General features: G+C 40.9%; 1 protein-coding gene across 1 annotated transcript in view; it reads left to right on the plus strand.

Moving 5' to 3' along the window:
* The window catches only part of moxd1l (monooxygenase, DBH-like 1, like), a 54,200-nt gene extending 36,443 nt beyond the window's left edge, over positions 1-17,757 (plus strand). Inside the window, exons 6-14 of the mRNA XM_061986971.2 lie at positions 1-12; positions 108-210; positions 10,543-10,715; positions 12,338-12,426; positions 12,530-12,626; positions 14,146-14,205; positions 14,264-14,367; positions 14,434-14,524; positions 17,325-17,757. The exon at positions 1-12 is cut by the window's left edge and continues 144 nt beyond it. Coding sequence (XP_061842955.2) covers positions 1-12; positions 108-210; positions 10,543-10,715; positions 12,338-12,426; positions 12,530-12,626; positions 14,146-14,205; positions 14,264-14,367; positions 14,434-14,524; positions 17,325-17,468 — 873 coding nt within the window. The 3' untranslated portion in view covers positions 17,469-17,757. The remainder of the gene's footprint in view (positions 13-107; positions 211-10,542; positions 10,716-12,337; positions 12,427-12,529; positions 12,627-14,145; positions 14,206-14,263; positions 14,368-14,433; positions 14,525-17,324) is intronic.
* The last annotated feature ends 4,080 nt before the right edge of the window (positions 17,758-21,837 follow it).

Below are 21,837 nucleotides of genomic sequence, written 5' to 3' on the forward strand. Positions count from 1 at the left end.
GTAGGAGGAGGGGTAAGGTTTGCCTCGTAAATTTCTCTCATACTTCCGCTGCATGATTCATTCACGCATGCTCAATTGATGCTTCCACCTCTGATATTCAACCTCAGGTCTTTGAGCTCCCGGAAAATACTGGCATCCCCGTTGGAGGTGCAGATAATAGTGCATTCTTTATGCTGCAAATCCATTACAACAACGCTTACAATGAATCAGGTACGTACTCTTACATACTATAAACACACTCAAATGAGTGTCAAGGCAGTGCAGCAATCGACTGATAGATCTGTCCCAGTGACAAACTGTTGCCATCAGAACTGTAAAGTACAAACCCCGTTTCCATATGAGTTGGGAAATTGTGTTAGATGTAAATATAAACGGAATACAATGATTTGCAAATCCTTTTCAACCCATATTCAGTTGAATGCACTACAAAGACAACATATTTGATGTTCAAACTCATAAGCTTTATTTTTTTTTTGCAAATAATAATTAACTTAGAATTCCATGGCTGCAACACGTGCCAAAGTAGTTGGGAAAGGGCATGTTCACCACTGTGTTACATCACCTTTCCTTTTAACAACACTCAATAAACGATTGGGAACCGAGGAAACTAATTGTTGAAGATTTGAAAGTGGAATTCTTTCCCATTCTTGTTTTATGTAGAGCTTCAGTCGCTCAACAGTCCGGGGGTCTCCGCTGTCGTATTTTACGCTTCATAATGCGCCACATATTTTCGATAGGAGACAGGTCTGGACTGCAGGCGGGGCCAGGAAAGTACTCGCACTCTTTTTTTTACGAAGCCACGCTGTTGTAACACGTGCTGAATGTGGCTTGGCATTGTCTTGCTGAAAAAAGCAGGGGCGTCCATGATGGCAACATATGTTGTTCCAAAACCTGTATGTACCTTTCAGCATTAATGGTGCCTTCACAGATGTGTAAGTTACCCATGCCTTGGGCACTAATACACCCCCATACCATCACAGATGCTGGCTTTTGAACTTTGCGTCGATAACAGTCTGGATGGTTCTTTTCCCCTTTGGTCCGGATGACACGATGTCGAATATTTCCAAAAACAATTTGAAATCGGGATGGTTTCCTGCTGACCCCACTGTGGACTGGACTCTTACTGTTATGCTGGATCCACTATGGACTGTACTCTCACAATATTATGTTAGACCCACTCGACATCCATTGCATTCGGTCTCCCTAGAGAGGGGTGGGGGTTACCCACATATGCGGTCCTCTCCAAGGTTTCTCATAGTCATTCACATCGACGTCCCACTGGGGTGAGTTTTTCCTTGCCCTTATGTGGCCTCTGTACCGAGGATGTCGTTGTGGCTTGTGCAGCCCTTTGAGACACTTGTGATTTAGGGCTATATAAATAAACATTGATTGATTGATTGATTGATTGAAATGTGGACTTGTCAGACCACAGAACACTTTTCCACTTTGCATGAGTCCATCTTAGATGATCTCGGGCCCAGGGAAGCCGGCGGCGTTTCTGGGTGTTGTTGATAAATGGCTTTCGCTTTGCATAGTAGAGCTTTAACTTGCACTTACAGATGTAGCGACCAACTGTATTTAGTGACAGTGGTTTTCTAAAGTGTTCCTGAGCCCATGTGGTGATATCCTTTAGAGATTGATGTTCGTTTTTTGATACAGTGCCGTCTGAGGGATCGAAGGTCACGGTCATTCAATGTTGGTTTCCGACCATGCCGCTTACGTGGAGTGATTTCTCCAGATTCTCTGAACCTTTTGATGATATTACGGACCGTAGATGTTGAAATCCCTAAATTTCTTGCAATTGCACTTTGAGAAACGTTGTTCTTAAACTGTTTGACTATTTGCTCACGCAGTTGTGGACAAAGGGGTGTACCTCGCCCCATCCTTTCTTGTGAAAGACTGAGCATTTTTTGGGAAGCTGTTTTTATACCCAATCATGGCACCCACCTGTTCCCAATTAGCCTGCACACCCGTGGGACGTTCCAAATAAGTGTTTGATGAGCATTCCTCAACTTTATCAGTATTTATTGCCACCTTTCCCAACTTCTTTGTCACGTGTTGCTGGCATCAAATTCTAAAGTCAATGATTATTTGCAAAAAAAAAAAAATGTTTATGAGTTTGAACATCAAATATGTTGTCTTTGTAGCATATTCAACTGAATATGGGTTGAAAAGGATTTGCAAATCATTGTATTCCGTTTATATTTACATCTAACACAATTTCCCAACTCATATGGAAACGGGGTTTGTAACAATTTAGCATTCTTAAACTGTCATATAAGTGTAAAAAAAAAGCAAACAACTCGTAGTAGTGGCACAAAAAAACTTGCCAAGGAAAACAAATAGCATACTTGCCAACCCTCCCGAATTTTCCGGGAGACTCCCGAAATTTATCGCCTCTCTTGAAAACCTCCCGGGACAAATATTCTCCCGAAAATCTCCCGATTTTCAGCCGGACCTGAGTGAGGACAGCCTTTTTTCACGACGGGAGGACAACAGGATGACAAGAACTAAATCATCCAGACTAGAGATAAATTGTATTATTATATTTATCTTACCTAAAAATAAATATATTTATTAATAAAAAAAATAATTAAAAAAACGAACTACATTTTTACTATATTTTGCTAAAAACATCAAAATTAATTGTATTTTATTTGTATTTTTTCTGACTCCTTATTACATCCAGCCATAGAATTATACATTAAAATAAACATATTTGAAATAATTAATTTTAAATTTTCATAATAATTCATTTAAAATGACCAAATTTAATTATTAAAATAATTGCTTGTTTATCAACAACTTTAGCATTTTATTTATTACATTTTGAAGCTCTCAGAAGCCAAGTTATGTTATATTCCTTAATATTTATTTATGCAAGTTTGAAGTATCAATTATCTAAACACAGTTTTGTTTGCATATTTTCAGGATATATATATATATATATATATATATATATATATATATATATATATATATATATATATATATATATATATGTATGAAATACTTGACTTGGTGAATTCTAGCTGCCAATATACTCCTCCCCACTTAACCACGCCCCCAACCACGCCCCGCCCCACCCCTGACCACGCCCCCCGCCCTCCACCTCCCGAAATTGGAGGTCTCAAGGTTGGCAAGTATGACAAATAGTCTTTCTTATAAATACTGCCTCGCACAAAGTCTCTGTGCAAAAAGTGTGTTGCCCCCAGGAAAAATGATAATCAAAGTCATACACTCATGCAAGTTGGAAAAGAAGTCCGTAAAAGACAAAAAAATAAAATGAAACACAGGACTTGGTGTAAAAATCTCTCATGACATTTATTGTTAATTTCTGGTATTTCTTGTCCAGCACTCTTGTTTTTGTTCCCACTTCCTGTTTGCCTTCATTTCCCCAATACTTTGCTTGTCCCTAACCTGTCCCTGGTTGCCAATCAGGATGGTATGCTCTGGCATACTTGCCAACCTTGAGACCTCCAATTTCGGGAGGTGGGGGGTAGGTGGTGGGAGCGGGGGGCGTGGTTGGGGCGGGGCCTTGGTTGGGGGCGTGGTTAAGAGGGGAGGAGTATATTTACAGCTAGAATTCACCAAGTCAAGTATTTCATATATATATATATATATATATATATATATATATATATATCCCCGCGACCCCGAAGGGAAATAAGCGATAGAAATGGATGGATGGATGGATATATATATATATATATATATATATAAATAAATAAAAGAAATACTTGAATTTCAGTGTTCATTTATTTACACATATACACACACATAACACTCATCTACTCATTGTTGAGTTAAGGGTTGAATTGTCCATCCTTGTTCTATTCTCTGTCACTATCTTTCTAACCATGCTGAACACCCTCTCTGATGATGCATTGCTGTGTGGCACGCACAAAAGTGCTTTCATCAAATGCACTAGATGGCAGTATTGTCCTGTTTAAGAGTGTCACAACATTGCTGTTTACGGCAGACGGACTGCTTAACTGTAGACGTTCTTTATATTGTGGGAAAGCGGACTCAGGTCCGCATGGAGCTGGAGGGGGCGTGGCCTCCAGCTCCGCCTGAATTTCGGGAGATTTTCGGGAGAAAATTTGTCCCGGGAGGTTTTGCGGGAGAGGCGCTGAATTTCGGGAGTCTCCCGGAAAATCCGGGAGGGTTGGCAAGTATGTGCTCTGGTATCCTCTTAATTGTCATTGCACAAGTACAACAAAATGTCATTTTTACCACAAACCCGTAATAAAACAGGAACGGTGATGAGTCGCCACTTACGGCGCTTGTAAAAGGTGGGAAAAAGGTAGACGTTGGGGGAGGATTAGTAAAAAAAAAAGTCGATCTCAGACTGGAGCGAGGGGGCACAGACTGGGGCCGAGAAAAAAACTGGATAGCCGATAAGCACATATACACATGTTGACATAGAAACCACAAGACTTGCAACAGGAGAGGGGTGGGGTGAAGCGGTGGCAAAGGTTGGGCACATGTGTGCATATTAGGGGTGTAACGGTACGTGTATTTGTATTAAACCGTTTCGGTACGGGGGGTTCCGGTTCGGTTCGGAGGTGTACCGAACGAGTTTCCACACGGACATATTAAGTAGCGTAACACACGTTGTGTAAACAATGCACACCGAGGCACAACACACGGCATGCTAGCAGCTAACGGGCTAGGATAGACTGACCATACGTCCTCTTTTCACGGGACATGTCCTCTTTTGCGGGGCTGTCAGGGCGGAGTTTCTTAAAAGCCTCAAATGTCCGGCATTTTGAGTTAGTGTATTTTCAATGTACGTTCAGGGTTAAGAAGGGGTTAAAAACAAAACAAATTGTGGGCGCAGCAGCATTGGTGAGGGAGGGGCAGAGACAGAGAGAGAGAGAGAGTTATGATAAACGCGCATGCGTCGCCAGGCTCTCCATAGATTTATCACATTTAATTTTTTATTAGGGGTGTCAGACTGGTTTGCAGGTGTGTAATTTGTTGTGAGTTTATGCACTGTGTTGGTTTTGTTCTTTGAACAAGGTGATGTTCATGCACGGTTCATTTTGTGCACCAGTAAAAAAACATGGTAACACTTTAGTATGGGGAACATATTCACCATTAATTAGTTGCTTATTAACATGCAAATTAGTAACATATTGGCTCTTAACTAGTCATTATTAAGTACTTATTAATGCCTTATTCGGCATGGCCTTATTATAACCCTAACCCTCTAACCCTAACCCTAACCCAGGGGTCGGCAACCCAAAATGTTGAAAGAGCCATATTGGACCAAAAATACAAAAAAAAAAATCTGTCTGGAGCCGCAAAAAATTAAAAGCCACATTACATACAGATAGTGTGTCATGAGTTATAAATTGAATTAAGAGGACTTAAAGGAAACTAAATGAGCTCAAATATAGCTACAAATGAGGCATTATGATGCAATATGTGCATATAGCTAGCCTAAATAGCATGTTAGCATCGATTAGCTTGCAGTCATGCAGTGACCAAATATGTATGATTAGCACTCCACACAAGTCAATAACATCAACAAAACTCACCTTTCATGCACAACGTTAAAAGTTTGGTGGACAAAATGAGACAGAAAAAGAAGTGGCATAAAACACGTCCTAGAAAGTCGGAGAAAGTTATACATGTAAACAAACTACGGTGAGTTCAAGGACCGCCAAAATTAGTAGGACAAAACGCCGCTCGCCAAATACTCGAATCAGTGAAGCATGTTTAATATAAACAGTGTGATTTATAACAATTAAGGAGGTTTGTGTCATGTTTGGCCTCCTACAGAAACCATATTAAAACAAAAAATCAATTCTTTCCCCTCATCTTTTTCCATTTTTCATACATTTCTGAAAAAGCTCCAGAGAGCCACTAGGGCGGGGCTAAGCCGCGGGTTGCCGACCCCTGCCCTAACCAAATAACTCTAAATTAAGTCTTTGTTACTTAGAATATGTTCCCCTATTGTCCAAATAACTCTAAATTAAGTCTGTGTTACTTAGAATATGTTCCCCTATTGTCCAAATAACTCTAAATTAAGTCTGTGTTACTTAGAATATGTTCCCCTAGTGTCCAAAAAACTCTAAATTAAGTCTTTGTTACTTAGAATATGTTCCCCTAGTGTCCAAAAAACTCTAAATTAAGTCTTTGTTACTTAGAATATGTTCCCCTATTGTCCAAATAACTCTAAATTAAGTCTGTGTTACTTAGAATATGTTCCCCTATTGTCCAAAAAACTCTAAATTAAGTCTTTTGTTATGATCCGCTGCCCGGATCATATTTTTGTTTTTGTTTTCAAGTCACTTGAGTTTGTTTCTGTTGCCATGACGGCAGATTATAGTCACCTGCCCTGGTTAGTGTCCCGGACGCGCACCTGTTGCCCGGGCACTAATCAGAGGGCTATTTAGTTTACGCGCTGGCCTCATTCGGTCTGTTGGTTTTGTTTGCTCCCATGCAACAAGTTACGCTCCGAGTTTCGCTCATAGTCTGCATTTTTGATATTAGCATCTTTTGGCTACCCTTTTGTTTTCTGTGCCGTGGGCACCGCGCAGCATATTTTGTACTACAACTCGAATAAATCATTTATTCTCACCTGCAAGCTGCTTCCTGACCCTTCTGCATCTTGAAAAGACGACCTCCGGCATCACAATGCCACGCAGTCATAACATCTTTGTTACTTAGAATATGTTCCCCTAGTGTCCAAGTAACTCTAAATTAAGTCTTTGTTACTTAGAATATGTTCCCCTAGTGTCCAAAAAACTCTAAATTAAGTCTTTGTTACTTAGAATATGTTCCCCTAGTGTCCAAATAACTCTAAATTAAGTCTGTGTTACTTAGAATATGTTCCCCATACTAAAGTGTTACCAAAAACATATAACTTTGTCTTGAATTTGAAGAAAAAAAACATTTTATTTTTCACTAAAGGGTTCGGTGAATGTGCATATGAAACTGGTGGGGTTCGGTACCTCCAACAAGGTTAAGAACCACTGCTCTAAAACATACCGGTGTAGTGAGTTTACATTATTCACCCAAGGAACTTTAGTTATTAGAAAGTTCCGGTCGGACGGTTTTTCACGAGACACTAGTGAGCCACGGATGAGGAGATGCTGCTCCGTTATTGATTGAAGTAAAGTGTGAATGTCATTAAAACAGTTAGCGCCATCTTTTGACACTTCTTCCACTCCCGTCCTTGCACGCTACACCGCTACAACAAAGATGACGGGGAGAAGACGCTGTCGAAGGTGAGCCACGTAAATAAGACCGCCCACAAAACGGTGCAGACTGTCATTTTTGTCACATTTTGACCAAAGAACCACTATTACATGTTATGTAGACCAGTGTTTTTCAACCTTTTTTCAGCCAAGGCACATTTTTTGCGTTGAAAAAATGCGGAGGCACACCACCAGCAGAAATCATTAAAAAACTAAACTCAGTTGACAGTAAAAAGTCGTTGTCGCAATTGTTGGATGTGACTTTAAACCATAACCAAGCATGCATCACTATAGGTCTTGTCTCAAAGTAGATGTACTGTATCAATATAGTTCTTGTCTCAAAGTAGATGTACTGTATCAATATAGTTCTTGTCTCAAAGTAGATGTACTGTATCAATATAGTTCTTGTCTCAAAGTAGGTGTACTGTCACCACCTGTCACGTCACGCCGTGACTTATTTGGACTTTTTTTTGCTGTTTTCCTGTGTTTAGTGTTTTAGTTCTTGTCTTGCGCTCCTATTTTGGTGGCTTTTCCTCTTTTTTTTGGTATTTTCCTGTAGCAGTTTCATGTTTTCCTTTTGAGCGATATTTCCCGCATCTACTTTGTTTTAGCAATGAAGAATATTTCGGTTGTTTTTAATCCTTCTTTGTGGGGACATTGTTGATTGTCATGTCATGTTCGGATGTACATTGTCTTTCCTCCACAGTAAGTCTTTGCTGTCGTCCAGCATTCTGTTTTTGTTTACTTTGTAGCCAGTTCAGTTTTAGTCTCGTTCTGCATAGCCTTCCCTAAACTTCAATGCCTTTTCTTAGGGGCACTCACCTTTTGTTTATTTTTGGTTTAAGCATTAGATACCTTTTTACCTGCACACTGTTTCCGACATCAACAAAGCAATTAGCTACCTGCTTCCACCTACTGATATGGAAGAGTATAACGTGGTAAGTCTGCCGATCTCCAGACAGTACAGACACTCAACAACGGCACATTATTTGCGGATTACAATTACTGGTGTGCAAAAAAATATTTTTAACCCAAATAGGTGAAATTAGATAATCTCCCACGGCGCAACAGACTGTATCTCACAGTACAGTGGTTGAAAAACACTGGTGTAGAGACGGTCAGAAAGCGGCTTGAAAATGGCCTGTAAAACATAATCCATGCAACAGTTTGACCACATTGTCTTTGCTCCACAGTAAGTCTTTGCTGTCGTCCAGCATTCTGTTTTTGTTTACTTTGTAGCCAGTTCAGTTTTAGTCTCGTTCTGCATAGCCTTCCCTAAGCTTCAATGCCTTTTCTTAGGGGCACTCACCTTTTGTTTATTTTTGGTTTAAGCATTAGACACCTTTTTACCTGCACACTGCCTCCCGCTGTTTCCAACATCAACAAAGCAATTAGCTACCTGCTTCCACCTACTGATATGGAAAAGTATAACGTGGTAAGTTGCCGATCTCCAGACAGTACAGACACTCAACAACGGCACATTATTTGCGGATTATAATTAGTGGTTTGCAAAAAATATTTTTAACCCAAATAGGTGAAATTAGATAATCTCCCACGGCACACCAGACTGTATCTCACGGTACAGTGGTTGAAAAACACTGGTGTAGAGACAGTCAGAAAGCGGTTTGAAAATGGCCTGTAAAACATAATCCATGCAACAGTTTGACCACATTGTCTTTGCTCCACAGTAAGTCTTTGCTGTCGTCCAGCATTCTGTTTTTGTTTACTTTGCAGCCAGTTCAGTTTTAGTCTCGTTCTGCATAGCCTTCCCTAAGCTTCAATGCCTTTTCTTAGGGGCACTCATCTTTTGTTTATTTTTGGTTTAAGCATTAGACACCTTTTTACCTGCACACTGCCTCCCGCTGTTTCCGACATCAACAAAGCAATTAGCTACCGGCTGCCACCTACTGATATGGAAGAGTATTACACGGTTACTCTGCCGAGCTCTAGACAGCACAGACACTCAACAACAACACATCATTTGCAGACTATAATTACTGGTTTGCAAAAAATATTTTCAACCCAAATAGGTGAAATTAGATCATCTCCCATGGCCATACTTGCCAACCTTGAGACCTCCGATTTCGGGAGGTGGGGGGTGGAGGCGTGGTCGGGGGTGGGGCAGGGCGTGGTTGAGGGCGTGGTTAAGAGGGGAGGAGTATATTGACAGCTAGAATTCACCAAGTCAAGTATTTCATACATATATATATATATATACACATATATATATATATATATATATATATATATACATATATGTATATATATATATATATATATATACATATATATATATATATATATATATATATATATATATATATATATATATATATATATATATATATATATATATATATGTATATATATGTGTATATATATATATATATATATATATATATATATATATATATATATATATATATATATATATTTATATATATATATATATATATATATATATCTACATCCTGAAAATATGCAAACAAAACTGTGTTTAGATAATTGATACTTCAAACTTGCATAAATAAATCTTAAGGAATATAACATAACTTGGCTTCTGAGAGCTTCAAAATGTGATGAATAAAATGCTAAAGTTGTTGATAAACAAGCAATTATTTTAATAATTAAATATGGTCATTTTAAATGAATTATTATGATAATTTAAAATTAATTATTTCAAATATGTTTATTTTAATGTATAATTCTAATGCCTGGATGTAATAAGGAGTCAGAAAAAATACAAATAAAAATACAATTAATTTTGATGTTTTTAGCAAAATATAGTAAAAATGTATTTAGTTTTTTTTTTTTAAGTTAATAAATATATTTATTTTTAGGTAAGATAAACATAATAATACAATTTATCTCTAGTCTGGATGATTTAGTTCTTGTCACCCTGTTGTCCTCCCGTCGTGGAAAAAAGGCTGTCCTCACTCAGGTCTACATGGAGCTGGAGGGGGCGTGGCCTCCAGCTCCGGCTGAAAATCGGGAGATTTTCGGGAGAATATTTGTCCCGGGAGGTTTTCGGGAGAGGCGCTGAATTTCGGGAGTCTCACAGAAAATTCGGGAGGGTTGGCAAGTATGCCCATGGCACACCAGACTGTATCTCACGGCACACCGCGGCACAGTGGTTGAAAAACACTGATGTAGACCACAAGGAAATGTTTAAAATTGAGGGGAAAAATCATAATAATGCGCCTTATAATCCGGTGCGCCTTTTATATGAAAATAGACCTGACTAGACCCGCTCATCGGCAGTGCGCCTTATAATCCGGTCCGCCCCATGGTCCAGAAAATAGGGTAACTGTATATTCCCTCCTGACTGCAGGCAGGACTGACAGCTCAGGTCTGAGACTGGTCTACACAGACCAACTGCGGAAGTATGACGTCGGCATCTTGACCACGGGCGTGTTGCCATACAACTCCGCCGACTACAACATCCCTCCTCAAGCTGCTAAATTCCGCACCTACGGCGTGTGTAACACCAGCCTCTTTTCTGAGGTAGGACTTTCGAGCATGCACAATTAAACCCCGTTTCCATATGAGTTGGGAAATTGTGTTAGATGTAAATATAAACGGAATACAATGATTTGCAAATCATTTTCAACCCATATTCAGTTGAATATGCTACAAAGACAACATATTTGATGGTTTTTTTTTTGCAAATAATCATTAACTTTAGAATTTGATGCCAAGCAACACGTGACAAAGAAGTTGGGAAAGGTGGCAATAAATACTGATAAAGTTGAGGAATGCTCATCAAACACTTATTTGGAACATCCCAGGCAAATTGGGAACAGGTGGGTGCCATGATTTGTGTATAAAAACAGCTTCCCAAAAAATGCTCAGTCTTTCACAAGAAAGGATGGGGCGAGGGTCACCACTTTGTCAACAAATGCGTGAGCAAATAGTCAAACAGTTTAAGAACAACGTTTCTCAAAGTGCAATTGCAAGAAATTTAGGGATTTCAACATCTACGGTCCGTAATATCATCAAAAGGGTTCAGAGAATCTGGAGAAATCACTCCACGTAAGCGGCATGGCCGGAAACCAACATTCTTCGATCCCTCAGACGGCACTGTATCAAAAACCGACATCAATCTCTAAAGGATATCACCACATGGGCTCAGGTACACTTCAGAAAACCACTGTCACTAAATACAGTTGGTCGCTACATCTGTAAGTGCAAGTTAAAGCTCTACTATGCAAAGCGAAAGCCATTTATCAACAACACCCAGAAACGCCGCCGGCTTCTCTGGGCCCGAGATCATCGAAGATGGACTGATACAAAGTGGAAAAGTGTTCTGTGGTCTGACGAGTCCACATTTCAAATTGTTTTTGGAAATATTCGACATTGTGTCATCCGGACCAAAGGGGAAGCGAACCATCCAGACTGTTATCGACGCAAAGTTCAAAAGCCAGCATTTGTGATGGTATGGGGGTGCATTAGTGCCCCAAGGCATGGGTAACTTACACATCTGTGAAGGCACCATTAATGCTGAAAGGTTTTGGAACAACATATGCTGCCATCTAAGCGCCGGCTTTTTCATGGACGCCCCTGCTTATTTCAGCAAGACAATGCCAAGCCACATTCAGCACGTGTTACAACAGCGTGGCTTCGTAAAAAAAAAAGAGTGCGGGTACTTTCCTTTCCCGCCTGCAGTCCAGACCTGTCTCCCATCGAAAATGTGTGGCGCATTATGAAGCGTAAAGTACGACCCCGGACTGTTGAACGACTGAAGCTCTACATAAAACAAGAAATGGGAAATAATTCCACTTTCATAGCTTCAACAATTAGTTTCCTCAGTTCCCAATCGTTTATTGAGTGTTGTTAAAAGAAAAGGTGATGTAACACAGTGGTGAACATGCCCTTTCCCAACTACTTTGGCACGTGTTGCAGCCATGAAATTTTAAGTTAATTATTATTTGCAAAAAAAAAAAAAGTTTATGAGTTTTAACATCAAATATGTTGTCTTTGTAGTGCATTCAATTGAATATGGGTTGAAAATGATTAGCAAATCATTGTATTCAGTTTATATTTACATCTAACACAGTTTCCCAACTCATATGGAAACGGGGTTTGTATAGTAGCTGATCTGCTGAGCTATTTATTGTTCCATCCAGATCATAGATCCTGTGCCGGACCTGAACGTTTTTGCAGTGATGTTGCATACTCACCTGGCTGGGAGGGCAGTCAGAGTTGGACATTTCAGGTAAAAAAAAAAAAAAAGCGAGGTTTGTTGTTCTTTCTCCTTTTTTTTCTTCTTTTTTTTTGAAAGAAGACAGCGTCGCTCATGTACTTTTTGTTCTGGATAGAAATGGAAGGCAAATAGGCTTCCTGGGCATGGAACCCAACTATGACTTCAACTTGCAGCATATCACCTTTTTGGGAAGCATCAAGACCATCAAGAAGGTGAGCCTGTCCACATGTGGTGCAAGTGCGGTGCTTTGCCAAATCCAGCTGGTGGCGCTGTAGTGGAAAAAAGCTTGTTACTTTCTTTCATAATAGTGATTCAATACAGTTAAGCAATTCAGAATCCAGTTATATCAATAAACTTCCACAAAGTCTGCCTAGCAACACGGCGCCATCAGCAAAAAAGAATCCCTCATAACTGTTGTATAAGTGTAAAAAGAAGTTAACACTATGTATTAATAAGGTAGAAAACAATTAAACACTAACTTTCCTAAAGAAAACGGAGAAATGTCCCACAAATGATGTTTAGCAACAAGTCGCTGTGCAAACATGTGATGTCATCATGAAAAATAATAACCATAACCGTCATGTAAATGTAAAAAAAAGTTAACCACTGTATGGGAGCCATTACCTCTCTGCTTGGCACTCAGCATAAGGGTTGGAATTGGGGGTTAAATCACCAAAAATGATTCCCGGGCGTGGCCACCGCTGCCACCGCTGCTCCCCTCACCTCCCAGGGCGTGATCAAGGGTGATGGGTCAAATGGCTTCCTCGAACAATGGGAGACCGGGCTTTTTGCTCCGCCGCTCCCAGTCTGTGGAACGCTCTCCCTGACCACTTGAGGGCACCACAGACTGTGGATGCTTTTAAAAAATGCTTAAAAACCCTTCTTTTTAAAAAAAACCTTTCTTTTTTTTAGATATATGCATACTAGTTTTAGCTATTTGGCTGTTCTAGTTTTTATTTTTATTTATATTTTTTATTATCTTTTTTAAAAAAAAATTTTTTTTTTTTTTTTTTTATTATTATTTAAAATTATTTTAATACACTGTAGCACTTTGAGGTTGTTTACTCAATGTAAAGTGCTTTTTACAAATAAAATATATTATTATTATTATTAATGCAAAGGATAATTTGGCCACACCTAGTGTGTGTGTGACAATCATTGGTACTTTAACTTTAACTTTTTGGTAAAACAAAGAAAATAAAACTTGACTCGCAAAGGAAAACAAAGGAAAGTTCCACAAATTCTCCCTAGCAACAAGTTGCTATGCAAACATGTGACGCCACCATGATAAATAATCTTTCATAACTACCGTATAAGTGTAAAAATAGTTAACCACTCCAAGTAACAAGACGGAAACTCAATTAAATACTCAATTTGGCAAGGAAAACAAAGTACCACAACTTCTGCCTAGTAACAAGTGACTATGCAAACACATGACGCCACCATGAAAAAAATTATCCATCATAACTGCAGCATAAGTATAAAAAGTACCACAACAATTAAAAACTCAAGTTTGCCAAGGAAAATTCTACACATTCTGCCTGGTTACAAGTGGCCGTTTAATAGTTTGAACATCAAATATGTTGTCTTTGTAGTGCATTCAATTGAATATGGGTTGAAAATGATTTGCAAATCATTGTATTCCGTTTATATTTACATCTAACACAATTTCCCAACTCATATGGAAATGGAGTTTGTACTATTATGTATGACACCTTGTCTGTTCCACAGGGAGATGAAATAGTGGTGGAGTGCAGCTACAACACTGCTGATAGGACGGGAGTCACACAGGTGCGTATGACACGGATTGAACGAGTAGAGGAACATTATGATGACTGCTTTTAAACAGATGGGAGAATCCACCATGGATGAAATGTGCCTGGCCTTCCTGTTCTTCTACCCGCGCATCAGCATCACCACATGTCTCAGCCAGCCCAACAGCTCTCATCTCCAGTAATACAAACTTGCCTCATTATTCTTTTGCATCCCGAGGTTGTTCAATAGGAATTTTGCCCACAGATTCCCCGACGGACTCCAAAACCAAAAGGAGATCATGGAATATGAGAGCGCCGTAAAGAACCTGTCGCACATCCAGTTCGCCTTCAGTAACGTGAGTACACAGTTGAAAACGCCATTGTCAGGTTCAAACACTGACGACATCTATTAAACAAGACAAGAAGCAAGGAATTAAGCAGAGACAGAATTCAATTTGGCTCAATTTGAGGAGAGTGGCCTGGACACTGTACCCTTGCACAGTGTCTCAGCACGCTCTGGCGAAAGATTGCATGCCTTCTTCTTTTATTTTGGACCCTCCCCGACCACATGGCCACCTTTGTTTCCAAAGGACAAAGGTCGCAAAAAGTTCACAGAAAAGGTCGTAAACAATTCACAGGAAAGGTCAGTTCAAAAAGAGTTCCATATAATAGTTCAAAAAGAGTTTGTAAAATAGTTCAAAAAGAGGTCGTCTGGAAATTGGGCAGATCCTGTCATCTCTCCGCTCTGAAGTCCTTGGGCCAGAACAACACCCTTCTGTTGATTACCATACATGAAAGAATACAGAAAACCCTTCATGTGGCTCTCCCCCTTACACAGTGGAGTTGTACGAGTCTTACTCTTGGTAGGTTTAAAAGACAGCCTTTTGTCTCTCTTGTCAGGAACACAATGTAATACAACGTTTTTGTGATAATTTAGAAACAATTATTCTAACAGCCATTATTGATAAACCCTTTCTCTTTCACTTCTCCTGATATACGGGAACATTTTTAAACGTTATGACAATCCTAAGAAACCTGTTGTCAGGTTCAAGCACTGACGACATCTATTAAACAAGACAAGAAGCAAAGAATTAAGCAGAGACAGAATTAAATTTGGCTCAATTTGAGGAGTCGCCTGGACACTGTACCCGTGCACAGTGTCTCAGCACGCTCTGGCGAAAGATTGCATGCCTCCTTCTTTTATTTTGGACCCTCCCCGACCACATGGCCACATTTGTTTCCAAAGGACAAAGGTCGCAAAAAGTTCACAGAAAAGGTCGTAAACAATTCACAGGAAAGGTCAGTTCAAAAAGAGTTTGTAAAATAGTTCAAAAAGAGTTCCATAAAAAAGTTCAAAAAGAGTTCGTAAAATACTTCAAAAAGAGGTCATCTGGAAATTGGGCAGATCCTGTCATCTCTCCGCTCTGAAGTCCTTGGGCCAGAACAACATCCTTCTGTTGATTACCATACATGAAAGAATACAGAAAACCCTTCATGTGGCTCTCCCCCTTACATAGTGGAGTTGTACGAGTCTTACTCTTGGTAGGTTTAAAAGACAGCCTTTTGTCTCTCTTGTCAGGAACACAATGTAATACAACGTTTTTGTGATAATTTAGAAACAATTATTCTAACAGCCCTTTCTCTTTCACTTCTCCTGATGTACGGGAACATTTTTAAACGTTATGACAATCCTCAGAAACCTGTTGTCAGGTTCAAAGCACTGACGACATCTATTAAACAAGACAAGAAGCAATTCTGTTCATAACTTTTATGGACAGAATTTCTAGGCGCAGTCAAGGCGTTGAGGGGATCCGGTTTGGTGGCTGCAGGATTAGGTCTCTGCTTTTTGCAGATGATGTGGTCCTGATGGCTTCATCTGGCCAGGATCTTCAGCTCTCACTGGACCGGTTCGCAGCCGAGTGTGAAGCGACTGGGATGAGAATCAGCACCTCCAAGTCAGAGTCCATGGTTCTCGCCCGGAAAAGGGTGGAGTGCCATCTCCGGGTTGGGGAGGAGATCTTGCCCCAAGTGGAGGAGTTCAAGTACCTCGGAGTCTTGTTCACGAGTGAGGGAAGAGTGGATGGTGAGATCGACAGGCGGATCGGTGCGGCGTCTTCAGTAATGCGGACGCTGTATCGATCCGTTGTGGTGAAGAAGGAGCTGAGCCGGAAGGCAAAGCTCTCAATTTACCGGTCGATCTACGTTCCCATCCTCACCTATGGTCATGAGCTTTGGGTTATGACCGAAAGGACAAGATCACGGGTACAAGCGGCCGAAATGAGTTTCCTCCGCCGGGTGGCGGGGCTCTCCCTTAGAGATAGGGTGAGAAGCTCTGCCATCCGAGAGGAGCTCAAAGTAAAGCCGCTGCTCCTCCACATGGAGAGGAGCCAGATGAGGTGGTTCGGGCATCTGGTCAGGATGCCACCCGAACGCCTCCCTAGGGAGGTGTTTAGGGCACGTCCGACCGGTAACGAGGCCGCGGGGAAGACCCAGGACACGTTGGGAAGACTATGTCTCCCGGCTGGCCTGGGAACGCCTCGGGGTCCCACAGGAAGAGCTGGACGAAGTGGCTGGGGAGAGGGAAGTCTGGGCTTCCCTGCTTAGGCTGCTGCCCCCGCGACCCGACCTCGGATAAGCGGAAGAAGATGGATGGATGGATGGAGAAGCAAAGAATTAAACAGAGACAGAATTCAATTTGGCTCAATTTGAGGAGAGTCGCCTGGACACTGTACCCTTGCACAGTGTCTCAGCACGCTCTGGCGAAAGATTGTACGCCTCCTCCTTTATTTGGACTTTTCCCTCTTCTTCCAAAGGGACGTGGGTCGTAAACAGCATTGCCTTTGGTTACAGAAACAGTTCAAAAGAAAAGGTCGTAAAAACTGCACATAAAAAGGTCGTAAAACCGTTCAAAGAAAGGTTCGTAAAAGCTTCTCTCCGCTTTGTAGTCCTTGGGTTAAAACAATATCTTTCTGTTGATTACAATACATGAAAGAAAACAGAACACCTTTATGTTGCTTCCCCCCCTACACAGTGGAAATTTTACAAACCTTCTTCTTGGTAGGTTCAAAGACATGTTTTGCTTCTCGCTGGGAATTCAAAGTTTGTGTGATAACTCAGATCAAATTATTCTAACACCTGTCTTGCTTTTTCTCCCAGTCTGATTTTATGTTTTACCCGTTTGGCCAAGTGAGGGATGTGAAGGAAGCGCCAACTGACCCCTGTGAGACCACCAACGCCGCCAATCATAAGTATAGTCAAGCGTCACTTTTTCTCCTGCTTGCATGGATTCTTCTCATGTGAACTGCATTGCACTAAATTAATCCCAACATCTCTATTTTACTTTCATTCTTCGTGCACGTTTCATTAGCTACGCCAAATTATAAATCATGTAATCGTATGTTTATCATTGCTGCTTTGCACATTTTCCTTTAGTTGTGTCATTTGCTTGCTTGACTGTACCGTATTTTCCGCACCATAAGCCGCCCTGGGTTATAAGCCGCGCCTTCAATGAACGGCATATTTCAAAACTTTGTCCACCTATAAGCCGCCCCGTGTTATAAGCCGCATCTAACTGCGCTAAAGGAATGTCAAAAAAACAGTCAGATAGGTCAGTCAAACTTTAATAATATATTAAAAACCAGCGTGATGTGGGCGCGCATGGAGTCGTATATCAACATGGACGGAGCTGCGTGAAAAAAGCCACCCGGCCTCTTCGCGTAAACTTCCCTTAACCACTCGCTCATCTTTTCTTCATCCATCCATCCCTTCGAGTTAGCTTTTATGATGACGCCGGCTGGAAAGGTCTCTTTTGGCAAGGTCTTCCTTTTGAATATCACCATGGGTGGAAGTTTCTGGCCATTAGCATGGCAAGCTAGAACCACAGTGAAGGATGACTTCTCATTCCCTGTGGTGCGAATATTCACCGTACGTGCTCCCGTTGTATCCACAGTGCGGTTCACAGGAATATCAAAAGTCAGTGGAACCTCGTCCATGTTGATAATGTTCTCTGGCCGGATCTTTTTTTCAGCTATCTTGTTTTTACAATATGCACGGAAAGTAGCCAGCTTTTCTTGAAAGTCTTTAGGCAGTTGCTGTGAAATAGTAGTCCGTGTGCGGATGGAGAGATTGCGTCTTTTCATGAACCGGAAACCTGTCGCTTAGTAGGAGACATTTTGTGGTCTTTACAGATGTAAACACACAAAGGAAATGAAACGTAATATCCGCGCGCTTCTTCTTCTTCTACGGGGGCGGGTGGTTGCTTACAGTAGAAGAAGAAGCGCTTCCTGTTCTATGGGGGCGGGTGCTTACCTTGGCGGTTGCTTGTGTAGAAGAAGAAGCACTTCCTCTTCTACGGGGAAAAAAGATGGCGGCTGTTTACCGTAGTTGCGAGACCGAAACTTTATGAAAATGAATCTTAATATTAATCCATATATAAAGCGCACCGGGTTATAAGCCGCACTGTCAGCTTTTGAGTAAATTTGTGGTTTTTAGGTGCGGCTAATAGTGCGGAAAATACGGTAAATCATAAAGTGACTGCTGATTGTGTATTTGTTTTATGTTTATCATATAGACTTACTACTATTTCAATAAAAAAAACATTTCCTCCTAAGATTCAGAGGGCCACATGTAAAAGTGAATATAAATGAATATAAACATATACACCTGAAAAATAAATATACAATTTACTTCACTTAAAAAAGGTGCCATTATTGTTACTACACTATTATTAAATACATACAGTATGCAGTATTTTATGTTATTACTACAAATATTGGTTCATGTATTGAATCATATGTTAAACTATAACATTTACTTTTTAAGGTGGCGCTCATTTACGATGAGGTTGCGCCTTGTCCAGGGTGTACACCGCCTTCTCCTCACACAACTTGTGTGAGGAGGATATATATATACATACAGGTAAAAGCCAGTAAATTAGAATATTTTGAAAAACTTGATTTATTTCAGTAATTGCATTCAAAAGGTGTAACTTGTACATTATATTTATTCATTGAACACAGACTGATGCATTCAAGTGTTTATTTCATTTAATTTTGATGATTTGAAGTGGCAACAAATGAAAATCCAAAATTCCGTGTGTCACAAAATTAGAATATTACTTTAGAAATGTTGGCCAACTGAAAAGTATGAAAATGAAAAATATGAGCATGTACAATACTCAATACTTGGTTGGAGCTCCTTTTGCCTCAATTACTGCGTTAATGCGGCGTGGCATGGAGTCGATGAGTTTCTGGCACTGCTCAGGTGTTATGAGAGCCCAGGTTGCTCTGATAGTGGCCTTCAACTCTTCTGCGTTTTTGGGTCTGGCATTCTGCATCTTCCTTTTCACAATACCCCACAGATTTTCTATGGGGCTAAGGTCAGGGGAGTTGGCGGGCCAATTTAGAACAGAAATACCATGGTCCGTAAACCAGGCACGGGTAGATTTTGCGCTGTGTGCAGGCGCCAAGTCCTGTTGGAACTTGAAATCTCCATCTCCATAGAGCAGGTCAGCAGCAGGAAGCATGAAGTGCTCTAAAACTTGCTGGTAGACGGCTGCGTTGACCCTGGATCTCAGGAAACTGAGTGGACCGACACCAGCAGATGACATGGCACCCCAAACCATCACCCAACCATGCAAATTTTGCATTTCCTTTGGAAATCGAGGTCCCAGAGTCTGGAGGAAGACAGGAGAGGCACAGGATCCACGTTGCCTGAAGTCTAGTGTAAAGTTTCCACCATCAGTGATGGTGGCGCCTTGTCCAGGGTGTATACCGCCTTCTGCCCCAATGCAGCTGAGATAGGCTCCAGCATCCCCCCCGCCACCCCCAAAAAAAGGGGCAAGCGGTAGAAAATGGATGGATGGATAAACGTATAATAACCTCCTCACACAACTTGCAAACTGTGTTGGTGGTTAGAGTGCCCGCCCTGAGATGGGTAGGTCGTGAGTTCAAACCCCGGCCGAGTCATACCAAAGACTATAAAAATGGGAGCCATTACCTCCCTGCTTGGCACTCAGCATCAAGGGTTGGAATTGGGGGTTAAATCACCAAAAATTATTCCCAGGGGCGGCCACCGCTGCTGCTCACTGCTCCCCTCACCTCCCAGGGGGTGATCAAGGGTGATGGGTTAAAATGCAGAGAATAATTTCGCCACACCTAGTGTGTGTGTGTGACTATCATTGGTACTTTAACTTTTTATACTGAAGGTTTTAAGTGTTGTACGTGTGTACAAATGTAAATTTGTCACGACTTGATCTTGGGAGTTAGCTTTTCCAGGATGCAACGGAAAGTTGGCACGGGCGAGACGGGAATTAAGGTACATGGCGGGTTTTAATACATCAATTTAATATATTAAAAAAAAAGGGATAAATGAAAGCGCGCACAGTGGCGGATAATAAACTATGAAACCAAAAGACTATAGCAAAAAGTACAAATGAAAAGCACGCACAGTGGCGGAGAATAAACTATGAAAAACAAAAAGATTATAAACATGGAACAAAAACTTACTTGGCTTGGACAAAAAAGGAGCAGCGTGAACATGGACATGAAACAATGGACAGAGCATAAATGTGGTGTGAGGTCGTCAGGCCGAACAACAGAAAATTAATGAACTTAAATACTATGGACATGATTAGTGAAAGCAGGTGCGTGACTCAAAACGTGAAACAGGTGCGTGACGTGACAGGTGAAAACTAATGGTTGCTATGGTGACCAGACAAGGGAGTGAAAAGACAGAAACTAAACAAAACATGACTTAAAACAAAACATGATAATACAGACATGACAAAATTACATTTGAAATGACTAATTAAATTTGGGAAACTGTTAATAAAATCAATAACTAAATGATTACATAAATATGAATATATTTAAATATTAATTTTTTCATTAAATAAATTAATGACACATTTAATAACACATTTATGAATTTATTTGTGTTTATAATTAACTCATGGACGTATTTATTTCTTTGATTTTGCCCCATTTGAGCTGCCATAAAGTCCATACTAACCAATGCTAGTACCCTGCTCAGTGGCCTTGTGGTTAGAGTGTCCGCCCTGAGATGGGTCGGTTGTGAGTTATATACTACATTACACACTATATTACACACATATATATATATATATATATATATATATATATATGTATGTATGTATGTATGTATGTATTAGAGATGCGCGGTTTGCGGGCACAACTGCGGAGTCCGCGGATTATCCGCGGATCGGGCGGATGAAATTTAAAAAAATTAGATTTTATCCGCGGGTCGGGTCGGGCGGTTGAAATAGAAAAAATTAGATTTTAAATAGATTCAGGCGGGTGGCAGTTAAACCAATTGGGAAATATATATACATAGTTAAATGTTGTTACCCACATACGAAAAACGAGCAGGCACCTGCTGCATATGCCACAACAGAAGAAAAAAAAAAAAAGAGATGGACACTTTTACGGAGCGGAGAAGGCCCCCGACGCCTCGCCGGGGTCCGGGACCGAGGCCCCCTCCCCCGAGAGGGCCCCACCGGGAGCCGTAGCTGAGGCGATCCGCGAGAAGGGCCCGACGCACGTCCAGGGTCACCACCGCACCGACACCCCGCCTCGTCCGCCTTCGCCGCGGCCGGCGTCACGCGCAGCAGGTAAGCAGATTACCTGCCCGCCACCCCCGTGGCCGGGGG

The sequence above is a fragment of the Nerophis lumbriciformis genome, linkage group LG26, assembly GCF_033978685.3.
Source record: "Nerophis lumbriciformis linkage group LG26, RoL_Nlum_v2.1, whole genome shotgun sequence".
Classification (NCBI taxonomy): Eukaryota; Metazoa; Chordata; class Actinopteri; order Syngnathiformes; family Syngnathidae; genus Nerophis; species Nerophis lumbriciformis.